At 37.3% G+C, this 15332-nt stretch overlaps 1 protein-coding gene across 1 annotated transcript in view; it reads left to right on the top strand.

The window, feature by feature from the left end:
- LOC108765365 (uncharacterized) overlaps positions 1 to 15332 on the top strand; it is a 32956-nt gene that overhangs the window by 10180 nt on the left and 7444 nt on the right. The window contains exon 2 of the mRNA XM_018514042.1: positions 14413 to 14735. Coding sequence (XP_018369544.1) covers positions 14420 to 14735 — 316 coding nt within the window. The 5' untranslated portion in view covers positions 14413 to 14419. The remainder of the gene's footprint in view (positions 1 to 14412; positions 14736 to 15332) is intronic.

Raw genomic sequence — 15332 nt, 5'->3', positions numbered from 1 at the left:
AGGGGGGGGGGGGGAGTGCGGAAGGGGAAGGAAAAAGCAGATCTACATGCCGTGGATATACTCTCGATGCGACGGATATCCATCTAGAATACAGCCGTCGCGTCGCGGATGCTGGAAAGTGGACCGCGCATCCTACTGCCATGCCGCGGGCAGTATTCACGAAGCATCGTTTATTTACATAAATAGATGACCATTCATGCGTCCGTCCGCTAAATATTATATTCGCCTCATTGGCTGCCACGTTAGTTAAATATAATTCGCTTCGGGTGAGGTGTTTCCCGTCGACATGACTAATACGCCTTCGTATCAGCTACTGCAACCGACGTCATGATATTCCGGCTTATTAATTACGCTCTCATTAGAAATAAATGATTGCTAAAGTTTATTAGTTGTCGTTAAAAGCGCGGCAAATTTATTATTAAAGATAAAGGAAGATGAGTTTATTGCTAATAAATCTTTGCTTTGTAGCTGTTTCATAAAATTAATTAATTAATATATAATTTACCATAATTTAATGTAATGTACAGTACAGTAAAAAATATAATATAATATGTACTTTATGTAATTATCTTTAAAATATACACGGCAATGATAATATTGCAAATTGACATCTCAACAATCTCGCGCGGCTCAATAATTCTCTCCGCTAATATCTTGCTTGCGAGTTTCGAGAAATATATCCAAAGTCTTACAAGGGTGATTAATCAAGCAGCGTTACATAGAGGTATTTAAATTGATTAGCCAGAAATACGCGAGAAGTAAATCCGTTCCATTCTTTTCGTTTTCGTCACATTACTTTATCGTCGTCGTAAATCGTGGCGAGAAGATACCAGCGTGACACGTACTAAAAGGTTTGTACACCTCCTAAGTACTCCTTTTACTCGGGGCCCAAATTATAACCAGATCGAACTATCGCATTTATCATGACCGACAGAGACATAAATTTAATCAACGTCGTACCTTTAACACCTCTGTGATGCGCCAAAGCATACGTACACGTTGTATCTATTCGCGTTGACGTTTGATACAAGTACTCGGGTATTTCGCTAAGATCGATATTCTTGCACAAATATTGTTTGAATAAATAATTCGCATGAAAAGAATTACCAATTAATATTGTTGAACAAATTTTCTTGCTAAGATTATAAATAATATTTAGTGAAAATCAATTAAAACATATTCAATACAAAATTGAGAGCTTTTAATGTCTAATAATATTTTTGTGTGAATTTTACAATTTTCAATTCAAACAAATTATGCATTGATTATTTGTTGATTTTGAAACACAGTTCTAAACTGAAGCTGGAGTGCTTAATGTCACGAATTAAATTAACAAGCAATTTAATATTATTGATATTAATGAATTTAAAACATTGTATACAGAGAATTATTTGTGTTAAAAAGAGAGAATTATTGAGCTGCGCGAGATTGTTGAGATGTCAATTTACAATATTATCATTGCCGTGCACATTTTAAAGATAATTATAAATACATATGAGTAAATAAAAAATTAATTTGTCTCATTGATATTTGAAAAAATTGATACGTACTATATATAAAAATCATATTTGCTTTGTGGAAAATTATTCTATACAAACAATTGTTATTACGCAAAATCGATATCTACATTCTATATAATATTACAATTTGTTTAACACTTATAATATGAAATTGAACCGTGAGAATAAATCTAATTAAGTAAGAAAAATCCTACATTCGGTCAAAGCGGATCTTATATAAACATTTTGGTGTGAATTTATTTATATAAATATATCTAATTCCGTGCAAACCGCATGTCGAAACCTCTTTTCAATCTTGAAACGTAATCATAAACAAAGTAATAATATCACATATTGAATTACGAAACAATTTATTACAATAATATTAATGCTAATAAGCATTTTAGAAGAATATTAATAATTTGATGTTAATAATAATCTTAAAAACTACGACTAATTCTTTTAACGTTATGCAAAAAAACAGTTATCCTTTTCCGGATGCATATTTTAGTAATTTCCAATCCTTGTGTAAGAGACAAGCGGAAATCAACCGGAACCAACAGTATCATCCTTTACTCTCGGTCGAGGATGAGCAATCAAGCAGCGAACATCTGGCATTATTTTTCACGCTGTCACTATCGCAGCTTCCGGCCATTTTATACCTACCTATCTGACTGCAGTTCGCTTTTATGAATTAGCCGCGTCTGCTTTCCTCGATCGTTCCAAGCGCGAATCAACTCTTTCGTCGCGCTCGTTCTTCGTGCTTCTTACCTCTCCGATCCGAGGGTGTACCTCGATAGAAGCGCACTTTTACGCACCGGGATTCAAGTTCGCGCGCGCGCCTCCAGGTAAAACCGGCTGGTATATATAAGCAGCTTGGTGTTGCACCTACACGTATCGCCGTGCAGCTAAATGAATTCAGACGGTTATAGCTACTGGATACGGAGATTACGCCGAAGGTAATCCCGATCGTATTCCGCAGGAAAAGCCGGCCTTCGACTCCGTCCTTTTTTTTTTCCTCGATTTTCTCTCCTCCCTTCGTCGTTATCGTCGCGCTAGCTCTCCAGGCCAGCCCTCGTCCTGCCTTTCCTTCATCCCACTCTTACTCTTTTCCTCTCTCTCTCTTCCTTTTCTCTCCTTCTTTCTTCCTTCTCTCTTCCTCTCGCTAGAACCATAAGAGCGAACGGAGGAAGCGACCGATTAAGTTTTTGTTCGTTCGAGAATTAGAGGTCGAGCGAAGCTGATGTCGAGACGGCGAGAGAAGCGAAAGAAAGAGGAAAACGAGCGAGAAGGAGAGAGAAGCGATCTGTGTTCCAAGGAAGAACGTACGCGAACCGACGAGCCGTCGAATGGGCCGATTCCAGTTGCTCTCGATTCTCTCTCTATAATGCTGAGGATCGTCACGGATTCGGGAGAGCCGGAGAGCCTCCTCGCTTCACGGGACACGAGACCTTTGTCTTCCTTCCCACGGCAAATCTTCTTTACTTTTCCGCTTGCAACGTGACTCGATGTTGTACACCGTTTCGCCACTAAAACACGATGTCGTTGGATGCAACAAAACCGATACGGAGCGGACACCTTCTTTAACGTCGCGACAGAATTTGCAATATCACGCAAACCGGCTACGAATAACTGTTTCGTGCTAATCATCACGTGGATACGGAATCTGGTAGTGAACTACAGAGTCTGATTAGTTGCAAAACGGTTCGCAAAGTAATAATATGTTGTTGCATAGATTATTTTCCTTGACATAATTTTCGAGCTATCAGTCATTTGCGAAAGGCCTAATTTATTCATCGACATACGGCAGCTATATAATTTGTATATTTAAGTATAGATTATATTAACCGTAACGAAGGAATATTTACTTCGACACGACTGCACTTCATAGCACAACATTATTTTTTATGACCTTTTCAGTATGCAATTCTTCATCGATAGAGGTCAGAATTAAATTATGCGGTCTTGGTATATCGGTAGTGTTCGATCGGAAACTTTTACTGGTATCACACGTATTGTTTCGTTCCTTTTATTATGGATATCCGCCCCTGCTAGAACACAATACCACCCTTCCTTCCAAGTCTTTCTCTCACACGCTCTTCCTCTCTCTTCTCCATGTCCTCCATTCATCATACGTGCAGGGTGAACCGTATAATTTAACCACCTTGAATATTTCCGTTGTTAGCGGACCGATGCAAATTTTTGTCGTTCTGAATAATCTGATTCACATGTGTACTGACAATAATATAGTAAGACGCATCTTTTTTCGACGTTTGCACAAAATTACCTTTGGCTTTTCTTCATGGAGTATTCTATAATCTAAAGCGCGAAAAAGTAGTCTATTTTGGAAAATTAAAAAAAATTGCTGTACATATTCTTCTACATATTTACATATTTACTTGTATATACAGGGTGTCCCAAAATTCGCGCATTCGAAGCACAGAACATAATACTTTATGCTAAAACAAACAACTTTTTCCTTTAGCAAAATTGCGTCCGATAAATAATTTTTGCGCTCATTTGTTAACTTCAACCTGCTCTCCTGCAAAAATTACTTATCGGGCGCAATTTTACTAAAGAAAAAAGTTGTTTTTCTGTGCTAAAACGAACAACTTTTTTCTATAGTCAAATTACATTCAATAAATAATTTTTGCGTTTACTCGTATAACTTCAACCTGCTCTTCTGCAAAAACTATACTTGTCAGACTCAATGTTGCAAAAGGAAAAAGTTGTTTGTTTTAGCATAAAGTATCATGTCCTGTACTCCGAATGCGTGAACTTTGGGACACCCTGTATATTTAGTAAATATTTACCGTACGATTAAATGTTTAGGTTTTATAATAAAAAGATTTTATTCGGACCGACAAGAATTAAACACTAAGTATAAGAATATTCAAGCCTATGACGGTCAAAGCTAGATCTTTTTTGCCTAAACAATTCCCAGTGAATTATCTATATCCTATATATGTACATGCATATATAGGATATAGAATTTAATAACTACAAAAATTATATGCATGTACATATATAGGATATAGATAATTCACTGGGAATTGTTTAGGCAAAAAAGATCTAGCTTTGACCGTCATAGGCTTGAATATTCTTATATTTAGGTTTTGTGTTAAGTAAGTTTAAAGATAAAGGCCTGTATTCAGAAAGCACTTTAGCGTGCATCTAACATGCAGTTCACGTAACATATGCTATAAAATTTTGAAAATAAAAGCATGTATTTCAATAGAAACGCGTTCCGAAAATGGGTAAAAAAATATTATGGTTTCGAGAAAAACATGTTTCACGTTTCAAATACAGTTAGCTACCTTTTGAGCGTGTTGACACAGCACATTCAACGCTATACAATTTTAAAGTATCTATATCTCTGTTATTCTGTCAAAAAATCTTTTATGCCCAATTTCTTCACCTATAGATAACTTTATCCAAGAGGTATCTCCCAGAATACAATGGAGATATCACCTGGGTAAGGTTATCCGCAACTTATCTGGAAGTGAAAAAATTGGGCATTAGACACTCATTTTTGAGACCCAAATTTTTAAGAACACGTAAAAAAATCGATTTCTTTCAAATTCCAAACTAGAATATCTCTTTAAACAAAATAAACGGATACTAGTCCACTAGCAGCAAATATGTACTCAAAAGATGATCAAGTCCATTTTGTTTTGAATATCAGGAGACACGACGCTAATTTTAACTTACATCATTCAGCTTAAAAATGATAGATTTTCCTCCTCGAGCAAAGGACAAGTTTTTTTTACTCGGAAAAAGTATTCCGAAGGTCGTGCATGTCGGAAATGTTCGTTGGCAACGGCGGCTGCGGTGGATCTACATTCTTCTTCATGCGAGAGCCGCAGGTAATAGCGCGCGCAGGATGCAGGGGCGTGTACGCATAAATAAGGCGGCATGCGTTTCCACACATCTTATATACTTGATCTTTCGTCAAACACGCGTTCCACCTGCTGACCCCCACGCGCAGGGTCAACCGGCACGCGCCGGTATCTACCACCGGGTGATATATCCTTGCTCGTTGTATCGTCACCGTTGTATCGGAATTGCTTTGCGCAACATCGTTGCCCTGCCTCTTGGCGAGCCTTTCCGCCTTATCCCATATCTCATATCGATTCCTATCGATTGTCGTTACTTGGCGCGACACGCGTTTTAAAGCTCGTCACTCGTCTCGAGAGATCGAAGAGAATCCAAGGAACACACAAAAGTCAACAAAAAATCAGAATGCCTTTATTTCGATTCTTAAATAGTCAAATTTTGTTAGAAAAAAATCATCATTTTGATTTTCTCTCGACTCGATGTGTTCCTGAGGAAGAGAACATTTGTTTTCGACTATTTTCCGAGATTAACAAGGTGTGTTTTTAGACGGCACGGTGGAACAGTAGATAACGCCGGGCAATAAAACTTATCGGTATTAAAAGTACATAAAAAGATGCGTGCTCATGCATCTTTCACTATTACACGCACGCACGCACGCACGTTTACATCACGGGAATAGAAAAGCTTATTTACGCGTGTACATGTATGTATGTGTAGATATATGCCTAGTTTTTCCTCACGCACTGCGTATATTCCATCCAGATGGATGATGCAGCGCGTTCCTCGCGCCGTTGCACAAAGGATTCGGTCCGCACTGTCTTTGATTCACCTGATTTTGCATCCTCGCAATCGCGCATTCATACACACGTAAGAAGCTTCCTCGAAGTGTTTGCGGCATGATGCAGCCATACGCGGTACACTGGCGGATTAGAGGGAACAGTTACAACGACTGTTGCGATCTAGTGTAGCCTCGATAAACCTCGATAATGGTCAACTTTGGATAAGAAAACCCGTCGTATCATCATTTCCATTCAACGACAATTTCTCTATCGGGATGCATTCTGTATGAGTGCGGTTAAAGAATGTATCGTATATCATCTTGACCGATCACGCATCGATTATTTAATCGTTATCACTATAAATTAGTAACTCATCTTTTATTTGATCTGGTTTCTCGTATGTATACAAATTGCCATTATCATGGAACAAAATCTTAACAAATTTTAAAACCTTATTTTATAGTGTGCACGTATCATAACAGAAACATATTTCTATATGTTTTATATCAATATATGCTAATTTGTGCTATTCTTTTATGAATGATTAATTTTATTTAGTAATGAATTATTATTTTTCATGAAAACAGGTTGAAGAGTAGAAAGTGAATATGTAAAATATTAATTTATTTTGTATGTATATAAATTATTGTAATATCAGTGTTTATACTTATGAAATAAGATTTAGAGATATTAATTCGTATATCTGTGTACACGTTTATTAAATACACCGCTAATCCTTATCGTTATTCTTAATCGTTATTATCACTATAAATTAGTAACTCGCGCGACTCGATGATTTCAACTCGTTAATTATTGTGTGACGTTATGATGCAATGACAGTAGATTGAATTTGCAGCCATGTACATTTCAGAATTTTGCCGACGATGCGGTATATGCGCCGAGAAAAAAATTGCATCACTACAGAAACATAGTCCTGACATTATTAAACTAATTTCGCGAAAAAGACGCGAAATTTCTGACGTATTAAATTTTGTACGATCTCTTTGGAAAGCGTTCCATTTCCGAACGGTGTTAATCATCGATGTCGACGCTTTCCCTCGTCTAGTGTGAAATGAAGTATATTCAACATTTATACTCATTTTTTATTTTATGAATTTAATGATATATGAATCTAATATATCTTCTTTGATTCTCTCTCTCTCTCTCTCTCTCTCTGTCTATCTTGTTATAAAAGAGAACTGTTACAAGCAATTCGACTATTTTGGACGCAACTTTCTCGGACTTTGCTTTCGCCCGCGAATAGCCTCAGGTAAGAACCGAGTCCGACATCCCCTCGTTATAGATCACGCGGCTATTTTTAGGCGCGATATTGATTGCGAATTTTGGAAGCAACTGTATCCGCGAAAAGGAAGAGGTCCCGCCACGCGATGCGGGCACAGGAGTACGCGGTGTGCGATGAGTGAATGCATAATGGTGAATCATATCTTCGCCGAAGAAACTAGATCATTAAGCCATGCAACCTTGGGTTTCTTGCCAAGTTCAGTGCACTGTCCGGTCGACTACGCTGAATATACCTATCCCGGCAGTATTTGCTTCTCTCGCGTCTCTCCTTCCAAGGTCTAGCCGCGTCTTTCTCTCTTCTTCTTTCTCTTTCGCGATGTTTCGCTTTTCTCTCTCCGCATCTTCTCCCGGTTTCCCTTCCGTGGCGTACATGCGTCCGTGCGTACACGCGCGTGTACGCACGTATACACGAAGACTGAAGCCTCTTTACGCCCCTCTCTCTCTCTCTCTCTCTTTTTCTTTTCCTCTTTTCCTCTACGGCGTGACCGCTGCGTTTTTCTACGCGCCACCATCGTCGGCCGTCCCGAGATACGAGGAGCCATCTAAGCCTATCCTAGTTTTTGCCTAAGCCTAACCAAGTCGCAACGAGAAAGTCTAGCCTGCTGCTGTATTTCAAGCCATCTAAGGCGTCGGACTACCCTCCACCTTATACGATTATATCCGCCGCGCCGTGCTGCACTGCGCGAATCCAGATGCGCCGCGCTGTAAGAAGAGAAGGATGAGAAGACGGAAGGGCTTCGCTCCTTGGACGGTGATAATGACGTGAAATACGCCTTTATCTTCTATCGTAAATACTTCATTGTTTGTATTTCTTACTCAGTACCCAGACTATCTAGCTTGTTCAGCAACGGCAGGTGCAGGAGAGGAAAAATGCTATTAGATTGACACAAGAGATCCTATTCCGCAGGATGTATCTGAAAAATAAATTCAACGTCGAAGTAATATTTAATAAAATGATGATTATTTTTTATTTTTAATGTACTTTTGTATTTATTAAAAAAGAAACAAGAAGTTCAAATCTTCTAAAACTACTACATTTCTAGTTTTACTTATGTCCAATTTCTTCACCTCTTATCCAAGATAAGATAACTTTATCCAAGAGATGTCTCCCAGAATACAATGGAGATATCTCCTGGAGAAGGTTATCCGCAACTTATCTAGAAGTGAAGAAATTCCAGAAGAATTGGGCATTAAAGTAAGATTTCATGATTAAACCCACAGCGAGTTTGATAATGAAATTTTTACATTATGATGTTATTCAGACGATTTATAAGGAAAGGAAGGAGATCTTTTGAACATGGATATTAAAGATAGTAATGACGTGAAATACACCATCATTTTCTATTGTAAATCTTTGATGGGGACTTTTCTCTTTGAAAGCGAGGTCATCTAACCGCAACTATCTGGTAGCGTTATAGAGAAGAAAAGAAAGAAGCTACTAGTTAAGAGAACTGTCATACTTTTACGATATATTTGTGAAATTTTATGTATTTACATACTTCAAGAGCTCTTAACATTTGAATCATAGATTGGGAAGCTCTTTTACGAGGAATCATTTTCTCGTCGATTATACCTCGCAATTTGTTGAACGTCCTTTTCTTTATCGCTATTGCTTTTAAAATTGTATATATCCGTAATGAAATTTTTGAAAATCAAAAATAAACTTTGTTCGACAATGAGTTAATGTTCTGAAAGCACGTATCTACACGTGAGTCAGAAGAGCGGATGAAGGGCCTTCCGGACAGGAAGTACGCGTCGGGCATTCTGTATCAGAGATATAAAACATGGCAGTAAATCCAATTATCAACGTCTTAATGAAACACGAAGTTCCAGCTTCAACAAGATCAGAAATTTCTTGTTTCTCGTGGCTCGATGAGTTTAAGTTCTCTCCCTCTTTCAAAATCACCGTTGATTTTCCGGCGAAAATCCTTCGGCGGAACTGCAAGCATTGCGGCATAAAGTTGATTGCGTTGAGTAAGTTTCTTAGTAAAACTGTCTTACGTCGATAATTTTCCGCACCTTTTTTAAAAACCACACGCTCTTCAGGGACGGAAACGAGTAAGGTAACAAGGCTTTAATCGTTTCGAAAATTACGTCGCGCTCGAAACGGTACGGTATTACAATATTACGACACAAACCATACTATTATGCGAAATCTTCAAAATACCTACCTCCGACGTTTTATGACAGTATAAAAAGGGGTATAAATGTGGAAAGCGTAACGGACATGTTATTAGTATTTTGATCTCCTTCACATCAGTATCTTTAGTTGTGGGAATGTAAGTTGTATTAAGTAATATTTCAGATATTTTTGCGCTTGCATGAGCATACACGGGTGTCTTAGAACCGTTCTTAAGCAAACATTGTGACAAATATTGCTCATTTGCTACAACAATGACAAGATTCAAATTTGTCATTTTTTAGTCGATTGCAGAAAAAGAATGGAGAAATATAAAAAAAAGAACATAAGTACTTTAAAAAAACATCCTTTTATTCCTTTACAATTAATTAGTTAATTCAAGTTATTACACCAAAATTGCATTTTAAGATTAATATTCCAATGATTCAACTCATTACTCAAACTTTTTTGGAAATCTTTGTTTTTGAGAGCCATTGTTGTAGCAAATAAGAGATACATAAAGTCAGTATCTCTCATTACTCAATTTTTTTTTCTTTAGTATCCGTATATCCCATTGACAGAGATAAAATTACATTAAAAAGTAAGATTTCCGTTGTCGTTAAGTTCTATTAGAAATAATTGAGAAATGAGATTACGTTACTTTTTCTACTCTGAAGACCTACTTTATGCCAAGAACATGAGATCTCCGTATCAAAAGAATAACAAGTGTAAAGAATAGTAATAACAAAAAGAAATAGTATTCCGTTCACGTGTCTATTTATCCAAACTATTAAAACTTTTATCACGCTGACAAAAAGGAACAGCAAAGTGCTCGAGTCAAGATAACCGATACTTATTATCGAAGTACGAGGGCTCTTTGAAAAACGAATATAAAGTCCTCGAACGTCGCCCTTATGCTGCAACATCCGATACCCTTCCGTCGGCCTCTCGTTACTCGCTTGTACGTGGACAATGTAATACAACACCTGCGATACAGCAGGAGTGCTTAAATGAAGCGATCCGCACTGGCGATCAGCGCGTGTACGTTCAGTGCGCATGTATACAGTTCACGGATAATCAATCCCTAAATGTCGAATGTAAAAAACTTGAGAGAACCGATCTCCACTGAAAATAGAAATCGAAAATAGAAAGGAACATTCTCTTAAAGTGTAAGAGAACGCATCGTCATTTCGCTCGGCATTCTCGCGATTGTATAGCTTCCGACTTGATGCTGACTCGCGAATAAAAAGTCGCGGAAGCAGAAGTCATAACGGAGCATGAAACACAGACGTAGCGTAGTTGTACATAACGGGCATGCATAAGTCAGCAATAGGGACATAAACTCCGTGTACAATTACTAAAATATAACTCTAGAAACAGAGAGAAAGAGAAAGAGGAGTCGTGTGAATAATGTACTGTCGATAACACCTTTTCACGGCTGTTTATTAGAAACGGAAGGATTATTATGCCGGATGGAGGAAATAAGGGCTAAAGTTAGTGGCATTCTATTACCAATTAGTTGCACGTTTAACGTAGCAGATATCCGCGATAATAAACTTAATATCCAACCATTAAGTTCCACTCTTTGCAATTATTATTATTATTAGCTTGTTGCAGTAACATGGCACGTTATATTGTATTACATGCATATTTATACACATTTTTTATATTTTATATATGTTAGCTACAAAAAAACGTCTCAGAAAGCGTCACGTCTCGGATTTGAGAGTTCTAGATTTTAAATTCTAACAAATGTGAATTAAATGTGTATGTGAATGCCATAAACATGGAGAGAATCTTCTTTTAAAATTTGTTCTGAAAATATGGTAGTTGTGGTACAATATAATATTTTAAAGATTTTTATCATGTACTTCAATAAAATTGATCAAACTTATTTTATACTTTATTATAGTTTTATTAATAAATGAGAGAGATTATATTAAAAAATTCTTTGAAATATAGTGTCCCACGACTGTCATATTTTCAGGATAAATTCTAAGAAAAAATTCTCCGTATAGAGTAGACGACATGCATCAACCATCCTACTTCGCGATGTCATTTACTATACATATATGTTAATTTCCATTTCGCTGTACGAACCTCATTGAGAACTTAATCGCACGTGCGTACGCCGGAAATACCTCTGGGTTTCTCTAATATGCCGCGTGAGACACGAGACTTGCGGAAGTGCAGCTCATGGAATGCAAATCGACTGAGTCTCCTAAAATGTCAACGTTGATGAGATGGAAACAAGGAGAACTACTTCTATTACCTTATATAATTAAGAAATAGAAATTATATCATACGTTGCGAACGTGACTAAAAAGACTGTAATCTTAGGGTCTTTTTAGTCACGTTCGCAACGTATATAATATACTTTCTATTTCTTAATTGTAGCCATGCTCAGCTGAATCTATCACATACAGATATGATGTATCGCAAGGACGTCCTAGAAAGCACTTAGTTGTCAACGGCGGTGAAATCCAGGAATGTCGGTCGATCTTTTCTCTTCCGCGCGGCGGATAATCCTCGTCGGACACCTCTACGGTGTGCTGATGCAGCGCGAGCATTGCAAGTGTGTATCGGCTATGGCATATGCATTACGTGAAATCGTGCAATATTCGACGACTGCAAAAATGCATACGCGAGCGTGCAGTTCCTGCACGCGCCATGAGACTTTCTCCAGCCTCGGGTATCGCCGTACTCGTGCGGCGTTTATGCATCGCGTACACGTGTGTATCGTAAGTTTTGCTTATTCGCCCGCGCGGGGTGAGCATTCTTTTATCCACCGTGTCTGGAATCTTTGACGTTACGACGTAATCCGCGTTTTTCCTTCGATCCTACACACCACCGCGTGGACGTTTGGTGCGGTGGAAAATAACGAAATGTCCGAGAGACGCAAAACGCGAAAATAAACGCGCGCGGAATAAATTATTGGATATCGAATATATGTGGTGTATGTTTAAGATATTTAATATTGCATGGGAAAATATTTGTTAAAACAATTAAAATTAAAATTCACTGATTCAACAAATTTAAAGCCGTGATATACAGACAGCTGGATTTTTATGTTAAAGTTGCAAAGTTATACAGCTGAGTAAAATTAGTGATTGTGAGGTAATTATATTTGTTGTAATATCACAGCAAATTTGTTAATCCAGTAAAGATAATGACTTTTATAAAAATTAATCCAATATATATACCAAATTTTTAACAAAACATGCTAATTGCACGTACTTTGCTGTTGTAATGAAGAACACTTGTTATATTAACAATTTTCATTGTAGCAAAGAATTAGCTGAATTAGTATACTAATAACTACTTACAGACATAATTTCTTTGTTGAATCATCAAATCTTCTTAGTTATAGATATTGAACTCGCTCAGCAAGTTTTAGCTTTGCTGAACTACTCAATCTATTTTTTCCGTGCGCCATTATATGAAATTAAAACAACAAATTTGATTCGTATCAAGTTGCGATCGTAACAATAACTGCCTGAATACAACGAATAACGCAACGAGGAAAAAACAAGCTTGCAAAAAGTTTGAAGGAAGAGAGACGCAAAATAAGGATAGAGGATAGAAGCGTTGAAATGCAACAACGTCCATTCCAAGAAAGTTGTTTTCGCCTGCCTACTTCTTGCTACCCGTGTGTGTAAATCATTCACGTATACGTCACCATGATAGTATGAGACTGAAATCCGGGAACCTTGACAAGGAAAAAAAATAAATAATAACAAGCGGCCTTCGTGGGGCCGATCTGCGTAAGAGAAGTTAATTCTATTCTCTCTTTCTCGCTCTTTTCTCTCGAGTGTATTTTCTATCCAATACTTCTTTTTAAGATCATTAAAAGCGATAACGATCATTAATGCACGTTTAATAGATATTACGAAGTCACAGTACATGACTACTGTATCAATTATATCAGTGGATATAATATTACAGTGCCAGTGTATTTCTTTGATATTACGACCATGTTGATTGGCATTACGTCGATTTTCTCTCGCGAGAGAATCTCGATATCATTATTCGAGTGATAAATAAAAGATCGCGGATCCACCGGTATCTTTTCGCGGCTGCAAAAACGTCCGCCAAGTACGCCGATCGCCAGACATTGAACGGTAAATCGTACTTGGAAACTTGCCGAGCGCGGTACGTCGCGTCGGATCGGCTGTACACTTTATAACGAATCCCTCACATTTCTTTTCAACGCGCGGATAAAGGATGACGTAAGTAATTCCTATCTTACATCCAATCATCCTCCATCGCGGAGGATCGCGCAACATTTTTATTACATCTTGTCCTCGTTATAAAATATTTCAAAGCATATATATATATACATTCTCTCTCTAGAAATTTATGAGATTCATGATCTACTTTAGTTAGTCACGATACTATTATGAGTATCGTAGCGTACTACCGTAATGTAAAAAAAATAGTCCAAGATATTCGAACAAGTAATAAAGAGATAAAAAGAGTATAAGAAAAAAAATTCTCTTTAAACAAATTATTTAGTAATTAATCCTTCATCTGCAATCTGAGTCTATTTGACACAAGTGAAATTTCACTCTCAAATTTCACAAATTTTGACACAAGTGAAATTTCACTCTCAAATTTCACAAATTATTTTTAGCTAATGACTTTAAAAAGTTTTATGTAAGACAGAAATTTTTTATGTTATTAAAAAATAAAACAGATTTAAAAAAAAATTTTGAACAGTAAAAAAATTTAGGCTGGAGAAAAAAGGATTGCAGGCAAAGGAAATAAAAATAGATTGCAAACAGAGGATTCATTTCAATCATTGCATTGTACTGGTACAGGCGTGCCATTAGTATCGTATATGTTTTATCGGTATATTGTTTTTGTATTTTCACAGCTAGACGATGTTTAAACGTTTGTCGAAGTCGCGGCGCCACAGCGCTGATGATGTTGCCCTTTCTTTGTCGAGCTCGGTGGTTCCACTGGACGAGCTATCAGCGACTTCAATGCCGCGGACAAAGAGTCAGGATCTGGAATCTGCCACTCTGCTGAAAATCTCCCGGGCCAAGTATACCCGGAGAAGCTGCGGCGATGCGGGTGCGATGCAAACGCTGCTCGAAACGAAGCAGGACAACGAGCAGGATGTCATCGAGGCTGACTATCAAACGGTTACGGCCGTGCCAGCCTTCATCGTCGAACATGATCCGAGCAAGCAACGAGGTGAGTTGTCGATAATTTCCATCGTGTCTCGACAATAAAGTATCCTATCAATTCGATCACCAGATATTAAACGGTCTCATTGCGCTTCAGCAATAATTGCTTTCTAAATAATTATTTTTCTCATCTGAATCAAACGCGAAGATATTTAATTTAAGACGTTACACTTGATGAATAGAATTTTTAATAGGATTCTTTTCGGTGATGTATGTGATATTATTTATTAATATATTTTGATTTTTATTCTTATTTATATTCTTATCTAGGAAAACTATATAACAAATATTTTTATATATATTATATTATATAGCAAAAATAATATAAAATGATTAATGTTGTGAGCAATAAAATCCTGATTTCGTCGAATAGCTTTGTGTATTGCGAGCACGGGAGTACGCGACCATAAAAAGCTTGCAATATATACTGCTACATTCGAACAATACAGTGCACGCGGGACATCATATTCTGTAGCGGGTTTAAATACAATACAATATTTTCAAACTGGGCTCTATGCTCTGGTGACTTCCATGTCTCTTAATCGTCAGTGACTATGCACAAAAAGTACCGCCACTTGACTGTCGACATCACTGATCTTGCTCC

This window comes from Trachymyrmex cornetzi, unplaced genomic scaffold, assembly GCF_001594075.2.
Source record: "Trachymyrmex cornetzi isolate Tcor2-1 unplaced genomic scaffold, Tcor1.1 scaffold487, whole genome shotgun sequence".
NCBI classification, from domain to species: domain Eukaryota; kingdom Metazoa; phylum Arthropoda; class Insecta; order Hymenoptera; family Formicidae; genus Trachymyrmex; species Trachymyrmex cornetzi.
The sequence above is the reverse complement of the archived record's forward strand: the minus strand, read 5'-3'. Positions and strand labels throughout refer to the sequence as shown.